The sequence below is a fragment of the Haliotis rufescens genome, unplaced genomic scaffold (assembly GCF_023055435.1).
Source record: "Haliotis rufescens isolate VD_foot unplaced genomic scaffold, xgHalRufe1.0.p SCAF_2, whole genome shotgun sequence".
Taxonomy (NCBI): domain Eukaryota; kingdom Metazoa; phylum Mollusca; class Gastropoda; order Lepetellida; family Haliotidae; genus Haliotis; species Haliotis rufescens.
In genome coordinates this window covers 56,358,234-56,381,030 of record NW_025963890.1, presented here as the reverse complement: position 1 = coordinate 56,381,030, position 22,797 = coordinate 56,358,234, and the positions used below count along the sequence as shown (strand labels likewise).

At 37.1% G+C, this 22,797-nt stretch overlaps 1 protein-coding gene across 5 annotated transcripts in view; it reads right to left on the bottom strand.

The window, feature by feature from the left end:
- LOC124141191 (serine/threonine-protein kinase MARK1-like) overlaps positions 1-22,797 on the bottom strand; it is a 267,102-nt gene that overhangs the window by 234,429 nt on the left and 9,876 nt on the right. For all 5 annotated transcript variants that reach the window (XM_046509131.2, XM_046509137.2, XM_046509145.2 and 2 more), the window contains exon 2: positions 10,924-11,052. In XM_046509131.2, the coding sequence (XP_046365087.1) occupies positions 10,924-11,052 (129 nt within the window). The remainder of the gene's footprint in view (positions 1-10,923; positions 11,053-22,797) is intronic.

Below are 22,797 nucleotides of genomic sequence, written 5' to 3'. Positions count from 1 at the left end.
AACGTGAGAGACCATTGGAGAAGAAATTTGTTATTATATGGCCCTATATTGGGAAAAAAATACATAAAACTAGCAAAGGTTCTGTTGACCAGCTATGCATAGTTTGTATTGTCAGAACCAATTACTAAACAGGACTCCGGCCCTTATAGCAATACACATACTTAATAATTATTTCAGGAGTTAAGGAAATATCCTTCAAAAATCATCTGCAACAGCCTGAAATACTAGGTTTGTAACTATTAATGTGTCATCATTAGTAGGAATATACATGAAAAGTGTCTGCCTTGTTAGTTAACAACAACTGCAACACAGTAATTACAAAGATTAAATAAAACTATTTGTTCAAAGTTGGCAACATGAAGAACTTTGTCAAATGATTTTCATGTAACATAATAAAAGAAAACTATGAGTTTCAAAATTTGAATATAATAAATGTCAGTATTTACACAAATCTGAGAAATAAAACATAAATATTAATGGTTATTGCTAGGGAAGCTAGATAAAAGAAAGTAATATATCCTAGTTTTCTCACTGTCCTTGTGCTCGACATTCTTTCCATTCTCACTAGAGGCACCCATCACAAACACATGCATAGGCAAATCAATTTTCATGTAAAAAAACATGGAAACATATGATACAAGTCAAAATAGGAAATGGCATCAGATATTATTTTTGTCACTGATGGCTCAAATTGAGAAATGTCCTCCACATGTCTACTGCAACTGTTTGAAAGCTTTACTGAGGCTTTGAAAGTTGAACACTGATCAAACAACTATTGAGCAAGTTGAATGACACTCTTTGAAAAATAATTTGCATAAAGAGCACGCTCAATTGTTCCTCAAAAGTTGACATCATTATTATAATAATGTAAGAGGTTTTACTTGAAACTGTAGAAGGAATAAATTAATTATTTCCAGTCCCTTATCCATTGTATTATGTCTATTTAGAACTTTTTATCTATTCATAATAAATATACACTGTTGGTGTATTAGGACATAGTTAATTTGTGAGTAAATTGAAGCATCTTTAGAGACACTATGTGTATTTGCTGATCAATCCATAAATCAATGGCGTGTAATACCTCCTTCTTGACATGCTCACACAGATGTGCATACTTGTCAATAGCAGTTATCTTTTCATGTCTATTTAATGATGCAAGACAATGGCACTATGTATTTCCTGTCTTGGATTATATCATTGCATAAGATCGGAGATGGTGTATTTGGGAAAAGTATCTATCGATCGGGCACATTAGCATGAGATGATTCAATGGCGCATCTTTGTTGTGATAGTTCCATTGTGTTTGTGAATGAGTGAGGGAGGGAGGCAAAGAAAAGGGAAGGAAGGATGGGAGTCATGTGACTAAAATAATTCATTAAGAATTTTGAAATTTTGAAATGGACATAATCAGCTTGGGTAGTTTGGGACATGGAACATTGTTTCTCTTACTCATGGGAAGCAGACACTCTGCACTTGTCACACAGCAGACATAATTCAAAAATACTATTTTGTTTTTAATTTCAAAGAAATCAGGACATGCAGTATTATGTCACTGAATTGTCTGGTACATCACTTGTCTGGTCAAGGCGCGATTGTTTACAGGCCACTTATGGTGGGAGTACTGACGTGTGGCGTCAAACACTTACTTTTTTAAGGCAAATTGTGTAAGTGGCGGGTGCTACTACAAGGGAAGGACATGTTTACCCTTTTTGTGAACACCTGGTGTCATCACTTTCCAGCAAATGGGACTGCCTCCGTGGTCTAGTGGTAGAGCATCCGCCCGGAGAGCGGAAGGTCCGGGGTTTGATCCCCGGCTCTGTCATACCAAAAGACGTTAAGAGATGGTACTTGTTGTTACCCTGTCTTGCGCTCGGCATTAAAGGGCTAAAACAAGGACTGGTCGGCTCGGAGTCAGTATACTGTGCCTGAGTGGGGTATTCATGTTAAACTGCAGCATGGTATCTCAGTGTGCTAGCACTGCAAAATCGGCATCAGCTCGGACTAGTACAAGCAGCCACACACACACACATGCATGCACGACGCTATATAAGTGCAATAATCTTTCAATTTATCCATAAAATCATCCACAAGAGTTTTGCTATTCATAAAAATAAATTAAAAAAGTGGTGGTGATCATATGAAACACTATTTGTATCTCAAATCATTTCTACCAAGGATCAAAATACAGCCCAAACCTCTCTTTGAACTGTAATATTTATCTATGGATAATCTGTTCTAATATCAGATTATGTTCAGAAAAATAAATGTTTTTCATTTCCGCAAGGAATATTTTTCAATTTACAAAATAAAACTTCCTTAGATTTACAACATAAATCCTGTGAATGTTGCGGTCATATTGAAAGTATGAGTACTTCGGAAACAGACCATGACATAAGCTCACTTGGCTTTCAGTCAGGTGGTCTTGTTATTGTTTGTTGCTTAATACCACACTCAATGAGCCAAAAATATAAATAATAAATGTTCACTAATAGCTGACAAGTTTATATATTAATGTTTTGATCCGTTGCCCAATCTGATTATCCCGAAAGATGTTTTTACCAAAGTATGAGTCAAACCTAGGTACCTTGCAAGACAACACACTAAATACTGAGCTACCTACACCCACGACTGCAATGTACACGGCATGACATGAAACATACACTGTTTAAATGTCAATCAGTATCAATATGTAGTAGCTAGCGTGATTCAGGCCTGCCCACAGACACACAAAACACTATGTAAACAAGCAACTATTTTTCTGATAATCAAGGTCATGATACACTTGAGGTAATGCAAAAAATGGAACAACTTTGGATCTGATTTTCAGTTATCCAACATTCAGATAGTGTACATATGGATCCAGATCATGTTATTAGTCTGTCATACAGACCCTGATACAAATATATCCAATACATGAAAGTCTATAATGTTTGGCAAGTCTAGATTACTGAAGTATCAGAAAAATGACGAAAGTCTCTGGGCTCCTTTTTATTATATTCTTATTAAAATAATTTAACAACTGTTTTTTTTTCGGAATGATATGTTCATTTCAGAGACTAGATGTTAGTCTACAAAATTTAGATAGGACACCAACAGCAAAGTTCTATATTTGGAGCCTTTGCTAAGGCTGGACCAGTACTGGGCAACAATCTTCCAGATCATCTCTGATACATTCAAGAACTCACTCCTTCAGACAGGTAAACTACAGAACCATATGCCATTCTCTAGCGCCTTTGAGCAGTTATCACTAACTGAAGAAAGGCACTATACAAACGACTATTATTATCATATTCAACTGATTTTTGTAGTTGCAACTGTGATTACAAGATCAGAAAGGAAGCCACTTGAGACTATGGTGTTGGTCACATCTGAGAGATGTTAAGTTGAAGAAATATCTAGCTAGGAATAGAGTCAAAACAAGACCAAGCTAGGAATTCAGTAAAAGCAAGATCTGCCTTGAGACTCAGTCAAAACAGGATCTGGCTAGGAATTCAATCAAAACGAAAGATCTAGCTAGGAAATCGTGAAAGCAAATAGATCTAGCAAGGAAATCAGTGAAAAGAATGAGGTAGCTAGGAATACAGTCACAACAGGATATATCTAGGAACTCAGTCAAAACGGAATTTGACATGGCATTCAGTCAAAATGGGATCTGACTTGGATTTCAGTCAAAACAAAATGTCTAGCCAGGAATCCAGTCAAAACAATAGATCTAGCTGGGAATTCAGTCAAAACAATAGATCTAGCCAGGAATCCAGTCAAAACAATAGATCTAGCTGGGAATTCAGTCAAAACAATAGATCTAGCCAGGAATCCAGTCAAAACAATAGATCTAGCTGAGAATTCAGTCAAAACAATAGATCTAGCCAGGAATCCAGTCAAAACAATAGATCTAGCTGGGAATTCAGTCAAAACAATAGATCTAGCTGGGAATTCAGTCCAGTCAAGATCTATCTAAGGCTGTGTGCACAAAATACATCTGGCAAGGATTTCGACTCAAAAAGATAAGCCAGGCCATCTTTACCACAGCAGTAATAATCATATGCAAAGTCATTTTAAAATGGATATGACTTTTTGAGCTGGTATCCAACTCAACATAATCTGATTAACACTGCTAGGTCTATCCCTAGAATGACTCAAGCAGATTGCTTTAAGGACCATCACATAACCTCCATACATGCCAAGACCTTGTAGCTTGTAATACATACAATAAAGCAAACACCAGGTGAGATACGCGAGGCTTGTACCAGTCCATATCCCTCTTTATCTACTGGTACTTATCAAGTGATAGGCAGTTCATGGCATTTGACAATGCTTGACATAAGATCCATCTCCCCACATCACGAAGATTAGCTCATTGGTAAATTTACGTCTCGCGCTTATCACAAATCATCTTGATTCGCAAAGTCTGCTATCTGATCCTCATTTTAGGTTGCATAGCTTGAGAGGTATTCTATTGGGGTGTTAATGTACATTGCAACTGAGGTAGATTACATCAAGGTGGGAACATGATACACTGTGGAGAGCGAAATGTACATCATCTGGTTTACATTTCGGTGAAATTGACAACAATGTACAATGTTGTGGTGTATCAATTTCAAAACTACTTGTGTATCAAAAGGATCAGTATTTTGTACTCACAAGAATTTTACTCATATATTTTGTGTAAGTATTATGAATTAGATTTTTAATTTTCATCTCTCATTTGTTATATTTGCAATGAAATAAATAAATTCTGAATTGCTAATTTAAAAAACATGATCAGAGTCACAGGTAGATAGACAATTAACAATGTATTTAACATGATTAAAGTCAACAGCATCAAGAATCATGATGTTCTTTACAATTAACTACATATATTTATCATTTTCATCAACATATTGCAATATACAAACACACTTTTTTCAATAAATTAACTTCAACACAGCATTTATGCCCATTTCACTGCAAAAATCACAAAAGCTCATATGGTGCAATATACAAAACTAAACGTTGTCAATCTCACTTTTACTGAAATCCCCATTTTCATTATCTCGTCAATTTCAGAGTGTTACAAAGAGAGGCTGGCAGATCTAGGGCTCAGACTAACATCAAACCACGAAGGGTATTAGTGATTGGTTGAAATCTCCCCAAAGACAGACAGTACCAAAGTCTAGGGACCAAGAACCACGTCGAGAGGCATTCCGACCAATTCCACCTTATTGTCAATGAATATTTTACCATGGCTAATTAGTTGATGTGGCTAGCAAATATCGAGAGAGATAATTTTACACCCACATAGGTTTATTGTCGTGCCATCTTCCAGTATCACACTCTAGCCGCAAGAGGATGCCAATAGGTTTATGAATACATGTGCTTGAAGACTTGGCGCCATTGAATTGGTGAAAATGCGTCTTCAATAGGGATTAGTTATTATTCAGAGCTGGTGCTCAGAGATAGGGGTGCTTGGAGGTTTTGGAAATGCGTCGAATTTTTAGAGGAATAAAAATTGGATCATATTTTTACAGACTCTGACCATCATGGAACTTTGGGAAGAATATCAAGAAGTAATTGTTTGAAATACTGGCTGTGGTTTAAATTATTTGTATCTGATGCAACTTAACCTAAAGCTGTGGTATGAATTTCAAGGATTTTAAAAATATGTGTATAAGGTAGACATTTTTTATTTCGCTTTTAGTAATATTGCCTACACAAATGTTTAAGTCCAATTTTTGTGGACTCAAACCCTGCATCCATTCAAATAGACCTGGGCCCACTTGCACAAAACGATCTTAGCGCTAAGACTATTGTAAGCCTATGTTAAAGTATGGGAGTTACGATCATCTTAGCGCTAAGATCGCTTTGTGCAAGTTGACCCTGGTCAACTTCCTCAACAAATATAAGCCAAAGATGATGAACATTTGTCTTGGTAAATATCACCAAGGCATGTTCAGGGGAACTTAAACAGGGTCAGCGATTGAGAGAAATTATGTTCAGCAGCATTGATAGCTATAATATTCATGAATCACTTTTGCAAATTGCACCATGTTGGGATTCTAACCCTGGTCTTTGGTGTGGAGAGCAAATGTTTCAACCATAGCGCTACTTTATCTCCCAGAGATAAATAATTCAGTATCTGTGATCTATTATTACAATACATTGACTTGATAATTATAACATAAACAAAACATATTTACTGATAATGATATCACTTTGTATCAAGATAATCTATCATTTAAAGTTTAAAATCTACATCTAAAAAGACTAACCCAAAACCAAAGTGTCATTTTTACATCCCATTTCTTTGACATGATTGTTTATTACAAATATGTCAAAATTGTAAGCAAGCCACTTCAAAGTTCTAAACAATATCTCCTTGAAAACAAAAAAATATTAATCAGCATGCTTTCTTTAAATAAATCCCTTCAAAGCACAGTGACAAATTTCCGGGTTCTTACTATGAGACATTTTTCCCCCCATCTTAGATGCTCAGTAACAAAACCATGTCGATTGCATTAACCACCCTACCTGCCGGAGAAGACAGCCGCCACTCAACAACAAAGTCGTCGATTACCAGATTGTATAAGGGTCATGTCTCAAGTTTTCCCAACACATACACCATGTCATCTTGGTATTTCCACCCATGATAATCTTTCACATTTTATCACAGAGCCATGAGAAAAGTAAATACATGAAAAATATATAGATTATTATTAAAGTTCCTTTTTAGTTATACACTTCTGGATGAAACTAAAGGTGGGGATTGTATCATAAATAAGTGTGATAAGAGCTAAATATGTTGTTAAAGGAATTTTATTATGCTCATCTCATTTTTACACTAATATTTTCTTTTAAAAGTTTCAGTAGTTAATAAATTGGATTAAATGATTTCATATTTTGACACTGATTGAAAATTATAATACAATTATAGTCAATTTAATGATTTTGAATTGAAGCAAACATGTCATCCTAAATCCTCTTCCTAGCTTCTCACTTGTCTCTGTGACACACACGAACACAATGATATCCTTCTATAGTGTACAGCCAACAATCTGTCACTGCTTTGGGCATTATTGCTATAAAAGGATTACCATCCATCAGTGTTATCAGAAGTTGTGGAGGTGTGGTGATATGAAGGTAAAATGAGGCAAGATGACAAGATTATCTGCCTCTTGATTAGATGAAGCATTGGACAACAGAGTAAATACCTTGTGCATTATCAAGTCCATTTCTCAAACAAACAGCTGGCGGGATGATGTGTTTGCAAAAGATTTGTCAATTTCAATATTTATCAAACACTTTAATTTTATATATGGTAGTGCAGTTGATTAAGATTCTGCCAATCAAAATATAACATAGGTCAATTACAAACTTACATCTATCCAATATCCAATAATTGACTGATGGGTTGGTTTATTTGCCTTAGAAGCCAAATAATCAAAAAGTGGACGTTTAGGAATTTGAGAGCAAGGTTAGGTTTTACACTGCTTTCATCAATATTCCAGGAAAATTAAAAAAAAAAGAATAGCAAGAATGTGCTTTATTCATTGCAGCTATGTGTAGAGCCTAATCTTCAGACAACCATGGATTACAGAAGACCTATATTAGTTTGTTTGTTTGTTTGTTTAATGCCGCACTCAGCAATATTCCAGCTATATGACAGTGGTCTGTACATAATCGAGTCTGGACCAGACAATCCAGAGATTAATATCATGAGCATCGATCCACACAATTGGGACAGATGACATGCATCAACCAAGTCAGCGAGTCTGACCACCTGATCCCTGTTAGTCGCCCCTTTCGACAAGCATAGTCGCCTTTTAGGGCATGAAGACCTATATTACCCGGATCTTCACAGGGCTACTGCTTTGTAATGGAGCATCAGTTACTAAGCATTGGCTTAGAAAACAACAACAACCGACTGATAAAATATACATGGTTTTGTTGTCAGTTCACTATAGACTTAAGTACACATAGCTCTTCATAATCACCATTCGTTATTTATTTATTACACAAGTTTTGTTTCTCATTCTTCATTATTATCAACCTCAACTGCTCTCATTGATTATGTCTATGAGTATTTTAAATGATGTAGTACCATATAAACAAGACAATCATCACTGCAAGAACAAGACCTGTTTGTGAAAACAGGAGCTGCACTTTTACAGCTGTTTCCTCAAAGCTCTCAAAATATTATCATGCCATGTACTTTCAATGTGAAAACAATATTGACCTTGACCTTAATCAAGACAACTTTTTAACATTATCCAAGTCTCAGGATTGTAGAAGTAGACATCCAACGTAAGTGACAATGTTTCATAATAACCTCAAAAAAGACCTTGACCTATGATAGACATGTCACATTTCATGTGTATTTGTAAAGAAACATGAAAAAACAAAGTTTCATGGCTAAAGAGGTAACCATGTCTCAAAAACAGACAATGGTATAACCATGGTTTGTGTTGATCTTGATCTTTGACTTTTCTTACCAAAACCTTTCCAGAGCAGGGCCCCATCCTAACGAAGACATATACTTAGTTTAATGCATTTAATGCTTTTTTGGGAAACTGGAAGCGTAAGCTTATTCGTGAGATTTCTGACCTTCTGACCTTGACCTTTGATCTTCTCATAGGAAGATATCATCTAATGTCAATAATCTTTGCACCATATTCAAATGAAAGTCAGATACATCTACACTGCGCAATTACCTTAGGTGACCTTGACCTTTGCCATAAATTCAACTGACATATGGTGTTTGGAATTGTCAAGAAGATGTGAGCATAAAGTACCATGCAGTAGAAGTAAGCATGCCTCATAAAGTGACCCCAATGGTATAACTATATTTTGTTTTACAAAAACTTGAATGCTGACCTTGACCTTTGGCTGATCTTAAACCTTTACAAAAATGAGCCCCAACCTAGAGAACCCCAACCTATCTTGTATAATGACAAATCAGTACTTTTTGAGAAAGTTTAATGATAAACATTTTTGTTATTTTCTATCTCATGACCTTGACCTTTGACTTGACGTGGCATGCGCCAAAAGAATTCACTGGGACCACTTGTAGAAGTACATGGCAGAATAACATCTAATGTCGATAATCTTTCTGAATTAAAATCCCAGGTGGCAGCAGAGGTCAAATAACAACAGAATCTTAAGTCTCCAGTCCCGCTTCAAAAGGCTGCTAATGATGATTTTTATCACTATTTTGCCGTTTCTACCAATGGAATCTGTATCGGCAGACAATCAAGACTAATTATTCTCTGGTTGTCTTTTTGAACATAGAAAACATCCTTTAACCATTCACAAGGATTAATGATTTCTTGGAAATAATAAAAGGTATGGTTTGTTCATTTTACATTTTCAAATACCACTTGAGATTCCCAGTAAGAATAGGTCCCCAGCATCCCTTGCTTGTCATAAGAGGCAATTTAATGGATCAGTTGATCTGTTCAGTGATTGCGTCATACAGCTGGAATACTGCTGAGTGCGGAGATGACACCATTGTTGTAAATGACAGATATGACAGTGTTGATACATACTACATAACACTGATACTGACGACCATCCAGATGAACTATAACAGGATGCTGTCATCTGTCACAGATAACGCCTCCCTAGTCTTAGGCAACTTGACTCAGTGGGATGAGGACACATTTCAATGAGGTTTTAGTGCTTCAGGTTCAGATAGATTTTTTGGTTAATCCTGGACGGTGTCTGATTAAGTGATAATAATAATAAAACATTTGCACATTGGAAACGTATACTGATATTGCAGTTTGAAACTGGGTTAAATGAGTAAGTACAATAAAAGCAACATTGTTGAATAGATTCGGGGGCTTTTGACTTTTCAAAATGAACATTGATGTGAGTTAAGGTATTACCTGTCCTGGTATCCATAACAGAAAACAAGCATCGCTTTGTGGCGCAAGGCCCTCATCAGCCTTAGTACAGCTACATCTCGGAAGAGTGTATGTAATCAGGTCAAAACCATGCAGAAAACCAGTGGTCAATAGTATGATGACCATCCAACTTTATTTTTTTCTTAGGTAAGTATGAGGATCTGCAGATCCCCTTAGTGATTCATGTTTAAGTATCCGATGACTGTTACAACATTTTCAGAGTAAGGGCCTCTCCTCCATCATCACCTGCCCTGAACATTTTAAACACATATCCCATATATCAGAATACACAGTCAGACATACCATGACAAGGAGCTCATCAGGAACTAGCATACTAATGATCAAGATTGCTCTATATGTACAAATCATATGCTGTACAAAGGTTTGTTTTGTTTCCAAAATGAGTGAGTGAGTGAGTGAATGAGTGAGTGAGTGTGGTTTTACGCTGCTTTTTTGCAATATTTCAGCAATATAACGGAGGGAAAATGGGCTTTACACATTGTACCCATATCGGGATTCGAACCAGGGCCATTGGTGTGATGAGGGAACGCTTTAACCACTAGGCTACCTCACCGCCCTGCTTCTACAAAGAGCCCTGAATATGGTTATGTGAATTTTAAAATGTTTATCATATTTAATATTTTACATAATGCTAGGTATCAATATCTTTCTTTAAACAGCTGGTTCTTTGTGCACCTGTCATATCAAATCATAGCTTACAAAATGTATCCACATCTAGTTACAATAATTTATTTGGAAAACCTTACCTTAGACTAAACACACCAAAAACATGGATACATGATGCTGTTTTGAGAAAATATATAACTAAATAAGTTTTCAACAAAATGGGTATGTCCACAGCTTGACCTCCTCTTCAGCAAAGTCAGCCCCAAACATGGACACATCACATTTATTAATAAAAACACACCTTCAAAAACATTTGAGCATTATTCAATCGTCACAGACAACACAGCCTCTTATTTGGTACAAACAGGCCCAAACATGGATTCATTAAGGGTGAGTGAAGTTAGCGAGTTCTTACCTTGAGTGTTTCATACAGCCGGATGATGTTGGGATGTCTCAATTGCCCTAGTATCCGGGCCTCCCTGTGCATGTTCTGCCGCAAGTACTCCTCCTTAATCCTACGAGTTTCGATTAATTTGATAGCAACCTGAAAGGATCACAAACATGAATTAATGACTGAGTATTGTTTTACGTCACCATTAGCAATATTCCAGCAATATCACGGTGGGTGACACTATAAATGGGCTTCACTCATTGTACCCATGTGGGAATTGAACCCGGGCCTTGGGCATGACGAGCGAACGCATTAACCACCAGGTAGCCCACCTCCTTAATTAGATACAGTGAGTAAACAGTAAACATTTTATGAAGAAAGACCTAAGTGACTCAAGTTACAGATTCTTTGAGTTATTTCATAGTTTGATGTACAACAGCAAAGTGCTGACAGATGAAGGATGATAGGTAGGGTGAATCTGGGATTCAAACCCCTGACCAGCAACTCTGCACAGAGAACTGCTGCACCTTTGACTGCTTGGCCACCTGGGCCTTACATTACACAATTCATGAGCCGACACTAGAAGTTTTTCTGTCAACAACAGACATGCCACATTGTGTCTCATCTTCCCGGACCAAGAGAGTTAACTGACTATAAAAGTCCAGTTTCCACCCTTGCCGAACTAGGCTGGTATCATGGAGTTACATTTTGGATGGACTAACGAGTCTGTGCATAGTCCAATCAAATTCGCGCACCGAAATCGAAATCCGGTTCGTAAACTGTCGATTGCAGGATTTGCACAGCATGTGCACCGCCAACTCGATGTCAACAGATATTTTCCAAATCTTTTCATGTTTTTAATCAAGGTGCACACGTGATTTGATGCATTTCGCGATGTAAGACCCATTTTATCACAATATAGATCTTGATTATCGATCAGATCGTTTTGACTGGGCGCCACCATTTTGTGTGAAGCAAACGCAAGTGATACGAGAGATGGAATCTGATTGGTCCATAGAAGAGGCTTAGAAGGGACATAACTGGTTATAGCCACTGGTAGCGCTATGATCGAGCCCAGTAATTCCAACCTACTTCGGCAAGGGTGGAAACTGGACTTTTATAGTCAGTTAACTCTCTTGCCTTGGGAAGATGCATTGTGTCTATGTATGTGAATTGATTCACACGAATACTATCAATATTGTAGGGACATCTTCATGACAAGGGACATCTGATGTAAGAATCACCTATTGTAGCAATCCTGGCAAAAGAACATCAGCCTAATCCATGATGAGAAGATGCATTTACCACTGTACCACCCTACACCCTACACTTCTAGAATTGGTTAAACACATGTTTATGAAAGAGTCAGAATCCTTCAATGGACTTTTAAGATGACTGACAGGTTTTCTGTGGTGCTTTTATTTTAAGGAATGCATTGAAATCAATAATGCATTGCTGAATTTAAAAAGCATATTAGATATTCATGTCTTGGATGTGGTGCACTGCAGGGGGAGGGCCTATGTCATGTCTTTTTCTTACATCACTGCTATATATTATTATTCTGTTGACAGAGGAATAACCTAAATCCTCCTGCCTTGGTAGGTATGCTTGACATTGTTCCTTCCTACAAAGAACCATAATCTACTAAAACTAACATGAAAGACATGAAGTACGGGCATTCTTATCACTTAAAGGATAAAACAAGTGGGGGCAAAAAGCAAACGACAATGGCAATTCCTCGGCTGTGTCGTGAACAAAATCATATTTGGAGCAACTGTGTAAATTATTGATGATCTTGCATCTCCAGTGAGTTGTGAATGTGAAGTCAGTCACGCGTGGACAGTTGCCGCGAAACTGGAACAGACTGGTTGAAGTTGTTTGGAGATGATGCCATTTCCGACATCTTAGGTTCTCGAAGACACGAACTGTCAGCTTGACATAACACGAGAGATGATACCTCCTAGAAGATCGGGCAGGGCAATTGGCCCAGAACAATGTGCATCTTCCGCACTTGGTGACTTGTCAGCCATATTGATGCCTGGACAATGAAACATGCTCTATGAACTGTTGTTATTTAATGGATACGGTGAAACTGGAATAGGGTGTAGAACTTGTTTCTATCCTGTTGTAAATATATTAAGGTTCAGATTGAAATGAAAGGATTAGGATACACATATTCAATACACACACACACACACACACACGCACTCATGCACACGAACACAGTGAGAATAATCAGTCTCAATTATGTGCCAAAACAGATTCCATGAGTGTAAAAGGCAAAATAATGACTACATGATATGAATTGATCACTGTAAATCAGTAATACAGACACCAGGTGTCAAGAAATTGTTCAAATAAGCTCAAGCTATTTTCCTAATTACAAAATACAGCTTCACTGTCTATTATTTCAATGTATGTTGATTCTTCTGATGCTTTACATCATTGTCAGTTTGTTGCTGATACTGCAGCAGGTATATCAAGAGAGGGAAAATAAACCAGAAAATGACCCACTCCAACACAGATGTCATAAGTCTCCTTTGTGATGTCAATTCAATACAATGTCTATTGCTTCAGCTGAACTTGCTTCATGGCATGTTAAGGCATGTTACAGCACACACGGTGTTTCCAAACGTTGTCCATATCTTGTCAGTAACATGTCGTTAGCACCATTTAGTCTGCTCATGGTGTGACGGACATTGATCTGATGGCACCTGGGACGTGTTCATTGCAGAGTGCCGACATGCCATATGTCCACAACCCTCATGAAATGTACAATGTATCACGGGTTTAAGTCTTTGATATTAAAGATAATTTTTGACATTTTCCTTAAAAACTGGTGACTACTCATCATGATAACAATATAAAAAACAAAAGATTTTCAATAAGAAACCTGGAGTTGAAAATATACATTTAAAAAAACAGATGACTAATGATAATGTTTATGAAACCAAGTCAAAAAACGGAAATATATCCCTGAGTCAGCATGTTTCAACAATGTCATATGTCCCACATGTGATGCTTACAAACATACTCTGGCCTGACTAAATTTAATTTGCATGATATACTCCACTGCATAATTAGGTTACCATTATTGATTACCGGTAGGCTCTATACAATTGTCCTAATTTGATATTTTGTAAAACTGCATATGCTTTGTATTGCTATGAACATGACAACCACAATGTACTCAATTCCATGATGACTCCAAAATAAGTCTCTTGTGTTCTTAGAAATAATTTATAGGCCTTCGAAATGTCCCTGAAATAAATTTGATAACCATGCACATTGTAAACAGATTGTTCTAAATTATTGTTACGACTTTATAATGTGATTATGATTGCATTGTTTGGGCTGGAATTCAGACATGTACATGAAATTCCATCTGTAATGGGTCATAAGTCATAATTACTGCTAATTAATTCTCTATGGATACTGAATTTAGCATGATTTTAATGTGGAATGGACAAGTGGGTTGAACAAGTGTACATAATTCTGGATGGTAAAAAATAAATTGCATTTCCAAACTTATGTAACCCCCGTCTGATAATTTTGAAGAAGAATCTGTTATCTCATGAGAAGGCAATAGTCTTTAATGCAAGCACTTGATGAACGGAATGTTAAAGTTGACATCAGGAAACACCTGAAGAAATCTAATCTTGTCTTCAGAATACAAAACACATCTATCTGACAAATGTTCTTGTGAATAAAAATAAATAAAACAATATCACATAGTCCTAAGACATGTTAGTCTGGTTGCCATGACAACCACACCAGCTGTTTCCTAGATGCATCTGACCTAGTGGTGACATACGAAACAAGCGCCCACATTAATACAAGGTCCAGGATTGGTATTCAGGGACAACTCATGACCTTTATGTTGATGAACACCAGGATTTGGCCATTATGAAACTTGAAGACATAACTGTCCAGTCCTTTGGGAAGGTTCCAAGAAATGGTCAGTGATGTGCCGGAGGGAGGATATTCCCAGGACTACAGTACCGATGGGTTCTTGCAAACAGAGACAAATCACCAATGGAAAACATGTTTGACTGTCATTTTAGACAGGGATGTAGGGGATGTCAGGGTGTGGTGTGAATTACATTTGCCAATGACAACATTGTCACTAAAATCAGCTGACAGTAGATTCTTATATAGCAGACCCCTGAAGATCCACGGTAGAATAGATCTTTAGGAAACCATGCTTGCCCTAAAAGGAGAATTTGCTTGTTGCAAGTGGCGACTAATGGGATCAGGTGGTCAGGCTCGCTGACTTGGTTGATGCATGTCATCGTATACCAATTGCTTGGATCGATGCACATGATGTCAATCACTGGATTGTCTGGTCCAGACTGGATTATTTACAGACTGCCGTCATATAGCTGGAATATTGCTGGGTGCGGCGTTAAACACAAACAAAAAAATTTATATAGCACATGTCAGTATCTGCAATATTGTCATAGAGTAGATCAGTTTGCACACATAGAACATTCATCAAGGGAAAAAGAACATATTCGGGAATGCTCACAAATAATTGGGGAATGGTTGGTTCAGGAAATATGCATACAGTAGATGTTCATAAGGAGAATACAGTGGACAATTAACACTCTGTTTCTACAAGGATCAACACACGTGAAGGTGATGGAGGTTTTTCTTGACAAAGATCAGTAAAATTGAATGCATGGTTGAATTATTGGTTAAGAAATAGACTAGAAATGAATACACTAGAAGTTCATCATATTAAAATCGCAGTCAGCAAGACAAGGATCAGAAAATATGAACGCACTGGAGATGACAAAGGATAAGTCTTCACAAAGATCAGCCTACATGAAGACATCAAAAGAAAACCATGACAGTCACAAAGGATCAGTCTATCCAAGGATCAGCAAACATAAAGGTACAAACGTTCATGAGAACGAACCAACAGATAGTGACAAAGGGCATTTCTCTACAAAGATCTGCCAATTTGAAGACATGAAGACATTAGAAGAAAACCTTTACTGACAGTGGCAAAGGATCAGTCTATTTAAGAAATAAACGAGGAGTGGTCGTTGTTTATCATACAATAAAACCATGTGGGTGCAGCCCAAAGTTGTTTATTCTCCCTGCAGTGTTTTATTGTATGATAAACAACGACCACAAGTCGATTATTTCTTATTTGAAATATTAGGTGAGGTGAAATGGGGATTAAAGTCATGTCCAAGATTATTGCACTTATATAACATGGTTGTGTGTGTGTGTGGCTGCTTGTACTAGTCCAGACTGATGCCGATTTAAAGTGCTAGCACACTGAGATACCATGCCACAGTTTACCATGAACACCCCACTTAGACACAGTATAATGATTCCGAGCCGACCAGTCATTGTTTTAGCCCCTTAATGCCGAGCGCCAGACAGGGTAACAACAAGTACCATCTTTTAGATAAAAAGTACATATTTACCCAAATTTTAATAATGATGACTCCCTGAATGGAATCTGACATCAAGTCCATTTTATGAACAGGTGAGTTAAATTTCGTATTTCACGCATCATCTTTACCTTTTATCCTAGTACTGATTGTCATATCTCTCCCACTTTTAGATGCGATCATTCAGTCACTGCGTTTATCTGCAAAGCCCAGTGACATCTATGGGAAACAACTTACTTGAACTTCCCTCTCAAAAATACTGCTGTCCAATATATGACGTCATCAAGTTGCAAGCGCATATTTGAATCACCAAAAATGACGTCATGATAGAACAATGTTTTATCGTGAAATAAACCACGCTTCGTTCTACATTGTTCTTTGCGATTTATCGTGTAGCTATCTTATATACAAGGCTCACTCTAAACAAGGATCAGCAAACATGCAGACACCAACACATCAAGAAAACAAGGCTTTCTGATCAAATAAAACATTTGACATGATCTTGGTTCTAATTAAAAGTCTGCCTGCACTTAGCGTCTAGACAGGGAGTAGCTTAAGCCTTTGTTGACCAAAAGAAAATAACCCAGTGTAACCCTGATCCAACAACTGTTTTAAACCACCATATACACTTTTGTGAGAACATTTACTTCTCCTAGTGTAGATGCACCAACTACCAAACATGAGATACGGTTGCTGTGAGGTATATACAGTGGCGACAGGAAGAATGGATCTTTACTATCCACATGGTCTGAAACATATTCAGGTATACTAAAACACATAGATAACATTCAAACATAGATAGAGTGATCCCTAGAGTTAAAGGGCCAGTACGTCGACCATTCTGATGCTTTGTTTGTAAACATAAGCCTCAAACCCCTGGGCTTACTCGGCTCTGCTTGCCTTATTACGCGAAAGGAGCAGCTTATCCAGTGACCACACCCGGGTATAGGCTTATCACGTGACCGGTCTTTTCTCTTGTTTGTAAACAAATGCACTTATTCTGAAATAAGAACAAATGGATCCAATGCAAGCCTTTTGGTGCACTTTACATACTGTTTTGTATAATTATACAGATATGTTAACGTAAAAGTATGGCTTGCAAGGGTACGCAAATGGAAATAGTTTTTCACGTTTCAGGATATTTTCTCAATGTAGTTAAATGTCTCATGACATATGTTGTATTTAAATGTGCAGACGAGAAGCACACAATATCTTGAATGGACTTGGAGGTACTAGGCTGGCTGCAAGGTACACTGGGTAGGTGAATTATTCCATGGCTTCATACGAATAAGGCATTATATTGTAAACCAGGCCTTGATAAACCCTGGCTTTTAATCCAATAAAGCTGACAATTAGTATTTTGTAATGCTTACGTATGAAAAAATCTCGACTTTCTCTCTTCAGTTTGCCACTCATGAAAACATGAACAACAGCGATATTCTGTGCAGTGCTTGGGTTGTCGGCTTCACTGTGCGGAGCTCTATTGTTTTGGTTTGAGAATGGGATCGTACATGAACTAAAGGTGTGACATTATACTTGGATATTGTTTCATGCATAATTTAAAAACACACAGAACCGTCGACAAACTAAGGATTGCATTCTTACCATACAAACACAAAGTACACAGGTACATCTTACATGGACAATTACGATCAAGGACAATTGCCACAGGAGCAATAACCATCAAGGACAACTTGTCACATGGACAGTCACTATCATTGACAATTTCTCACATGGACAGTCACCATCAAGGTGTTTCTGACATAGACAGTCATCATCAAGGCCTTATTGTCACATGGACCAGCATCATCAACGACAACTTGTCACACGGACAGTCACCATCATGGTGTTTCTGACATGGACAGTCACCATCAACTACATAATTACACAGGTACATCTTACATGGACAATTATGATCAAGGACAATTGCCACAGGAGCAATAACCATCAAGGACAATTTGTCACATGGACAGTCACCATCAAGGACAATTTCTCACCTCTACAGTCATCATCAAGGTGTTTCTCACTGGGACAGTCACCCCCAAAATATTTGTCCCATGGATGTCACCATCAAGGACAATTGTTACATGGTCAGTTAATTATCATCAATGCAGAAAATATCATACAAAAATGCTGACATAGTTTAGAATTGGGGTTTTTGGTATTAAAACTTTCAACATGTCCTTGTTGTTGATGTAAGTCTTGTTGTAAGAATCATCTGCTGAAATATGTTATCACATCTTTCAAATGATGACAGGTCATGTTAGAGAAGGCTTTGCATGAAGATCACTGCAGGCTTCTTGTTATGTGAATGCTTCCGTATCTAGAAACCGTTAATGTCAGTGTTATGATACAACAAACATCCTGAATGACAAAATAAAAAAGTAAGTATTTATTTCATTATTTTGTATAGTTGTCAAACATTACTCATAACTGACATTAAAGATTTTGTTTAGTTATGATTTGGATATTTTACAGTCAAGTCTCGTTAATCAAACAATCGGCTTTATCCTACTCCGACACACCTAATTTGCAACAAATTACCAAAGTCACTCATTAATCCGTCACAGTGATCAGCGTACTCCGTGGTCATCTGCCCATGTTTTGATACGAGACGAGTCCGTAACAGTTGTTTTGTGTTAAGCTTTAGAGGTTGCATGATTAGAAAACATATTCCGCTAGCAATGTAACACAACAATATGAATATTTCATTTTTCATTTTTTTTATTAAGTGTTTGTATTGTTATCTATCATGTAGTTGTCCAATTTTGATCACAAATGTTGACACTACTTAATATCATTTATCCGACATACTCGTTAATCCGACATAATCATATGCATCCAACCATGTTGGATTAACGGGACTTGACTGTATGACTATATAAATGTCAATGAACTACAGTCTGTTACCTAATTTGAATATTTGCTACCTGAGAAAATTGACGAAGACAGATATAACTGTTCTAATATATTTATTCTAATGATATCAAACGAAATCTACAACCTTATCAATTTATGACACGTATAGACTTAAAGTGGCGGATATAAAACTGTGATGTCTTCAGATGTGACAATAATGCCATTAAATACCCCTGTTGGCCTAAAGTAGACATGACCACCACACTCTAAGGTAAATGATGCATCTTGTATGGTAACATACCGCTGTGCTGTGACAGGAATTGGCTATATATGACAAACTTTGCCTACAAGTTTGTTTGTGTTGCTGTGAGCACTGGCCCACATAAACAAACATCCAATCTTTCCCAGTCTTCATGTTTGGACAATGATTAAACAGGTGGAGAAGGGTGGACTATGGAAAAATTGTAGAGTTACTGGTAACAGAGGTGACTCCCGTGTGGATTCTGGGTTAGTACGGTTCCCACCTATTGATGATTTTGTTTGTTTGTTTGTTTGTTTGTTGTTTAATGCCAGACTCAGCAATATTACAGCTATAATGTGGCGGTCTGTAAATAATCGAGTCTGGACCAGACAAACCAGTGACTGACATCATGAGCATCAATGCATCATGCGTCAACCACGTCAGCGAGTCTGACCACCAGATCCCATTAGTCGCCTCTTACGACAAGCATAGTCGCCTTTTATGGCAAGCATGGGCTGCTGAAGACCTATTCTACCCCGGATCTTCACAGGTCTTTTTACTCATACACTCCTAGAAACACAAATATAGGGTACAGAGTACTCCCACTCTGCAGGACCCCATTCACAAAGTGATTGTAGCGCTATGACCGTCATGAATCCATCTTGAAGTATGGGCGTTACCGTCACCTTAGCGCTACAATTGCTTTGACGAATGGGGCCGGATATGCAAACTGGGTTGGAGGTTAACAAAGAAACAGGGTGTCATTGTAGACGTCTTGTAGGATCTGCAGTTCTTGAAGGTGCCAAAACACTTGCACATAACACATGACTGAGCAGGTCAGACTGTGAGTAAGACATACCAATGCACTTGAGCAAGTAAAACACTCAGGATGTGACAAATGAAAGGAAAAGAAAAGGTTCAGTAGAACTAATGTGTTTCCTGACTTTCAGCTTTATCAAAGAATTAAAAACGTCCCAATAACCTTTCCAATGCACTTTCTAATAACTTGTCTGTCCTGAAGTCAGTATGCCCCAACAAAAGGTTACGCTGCAAACACCATCTTGAGGGTTCAGTCATACTGAGTGGAAGGGGAAATAATGAGTACAAAAAGGGGAAATTCTGAGAATAAGAAGGGGAAATAATGAGTACAAGAGGGGGAAATAATGAGTACAAGAAGGGGATATTCTGAGAACAAGAAGGGGAAATAATTAGTACAAGAAGGGGAAATTCTGAGAACAAGAAGGGGAAATAATGAATACAAGAAGGGGAAATTCTGAGAACAAGAAGGGGAAATAATTAGTACAAGAAGGGGAAATTCTGCAAACAAGAAGGGGAAATAATCAGTACATTAAGGGGAAAGAATGAGTACAAGAAAGGGAAAGAGTGAGGAATATGAAACTTTTTAACCATGAAAACATAAATTAACATAAATATCAGCAAGTAGTTAAAAACACAAAGCAAAGTGTTTTAGAAGCACAGTGGTTCGGGGGCTGCATATGTGAGTTGTATGACTTTCTTGCACCAGGATGTGCTGATCATGGGTTCGAACCCAAAACATACCCTGTTCAGCATCCTCAGATTGTCAGTGCTATACCCATGTTTATGGGTTTCCAAAATATGTTTTAGTATACATGACCTGCATCTTTTCAAGCTTTCATGGTGTGGTGTCATACTGTGAGACAACAGAACTGTTGCTCATGGAGGCATAAAACCCAACTCACTCACTCACTCACTACAAACTACGTAAAAAGTATATATATGCATCTATAAGCATCTACACTCCAGTAAGCTTGTATTAACATAATGAGGATCCTCAGCACAAAAAACACAGATGAAGGGAGATCAGACACTCTCATAAGGATCTTTATCGTGAGCAAAACATCATGATGCTGTATTTTGTTATTGCCATTACATAAAGATTACAAGAGCACCCTATCTGTGTCAATAATTATATGAAAAACCCTGTTTGATAACCACATACAATGCCAGCATCTTCACAAACCACAAAAAATGTCTGTTCTTGATGTCTATTTCAGTGCTTGACATGACATTGACTGTCGTCTATTTCTGTCAGACCACATTGCTATCATTCAGAACCACATCTTTAACCCTTTCATGTACAAGATATCAGTTGGTGCAAGTTTCAAAACTTCATGTCAGCATTATGCAATGGATATCAAGGAAATTAGAATTGACAAAGGCTGCCTTGGGATCACCATCCCTGACTCATGAAGGGTTAACATAGATGTTGATTACTTGTTGCATGCAAGTGGTCTATTGCGCTGTGGTGATGTGTGATAAAGATGGTAGATCCATGTCTGCAACAGACACACCTATATTTGATTGATTAATTGATACACTCGGTGTCACTTCTTTAAGCCGAAATAGACACAACCAAGTATCTGCAACGGCTTCTTTGAAGTTGAAGCTCATTGCATGTACATGTGTTATGAAATATACGTCAACTGTCAATAGTGATTCGGTGAAGAAACATGCCCTGCATCCATTCTCATTTCATATTGAAAGCAATGAACATAATTAACACATTTACATTTGCAATATGTTTTCTTCTTTTAAAGATGAGCAAAAAGTTTGCACAAGTAACATTAAATGCTGTATTTAATTGAAAAAGTCTGTATATTAAACATATCTTTGTTTTGTCTTTGTTTTGAAAGTATATTTCAAGGTTTCTTTTAATAAAGTAACCTTAAATCTCAATGTTTTGAGGCCTGAAGCATCTTTCACCTAGTGACAAGAGAAGCTCTTATGCAAAAATAAATAAAAACCAAAACTGGTCTGGCGTTACTTGAAATCAAATAAAGTGCCAGTGATTCAGTGAAATTTCATTGGCTAACCAAGAATTTGCTTCCGTATTTATGTTCCCATAAACAAAACAAAAAAAGGACTCAAAATGTATGTTTTGCATTTATGCAAGAATAAACCTAAAATTCAGATTGCACACTATGTTCAGATTTTTTTATGTTATGCAAAAAATTAATGTAATTTCTTAGTTATATTCATAATGTACCCAATACATAGTACACCTCAAAAAGATCAGATAAAAATTGTGGTAACCAGCAATACCACATCATAGTGCATTTGTAGAACAAAAACACAAGTTATTAATCAAACTACTATGACAACATTTTTATAGATCTCTTTTTTGTATTGAAAACATGAAATGATTCAGCAGTACTGTATCTTCCAGACATCATTAATCTATGAACATTATACCTGCATATCAAATATACCAATAACAGTGACAGCTTTGACCAACTATATAGAGCAATTATATATCAAACATTTTTACCAATACAGTAAACAGTTATAACAAGTTGGTTATGACAAATGGTTGGTTATAACACTAACCAGTTCAGATTCACTGGCAGA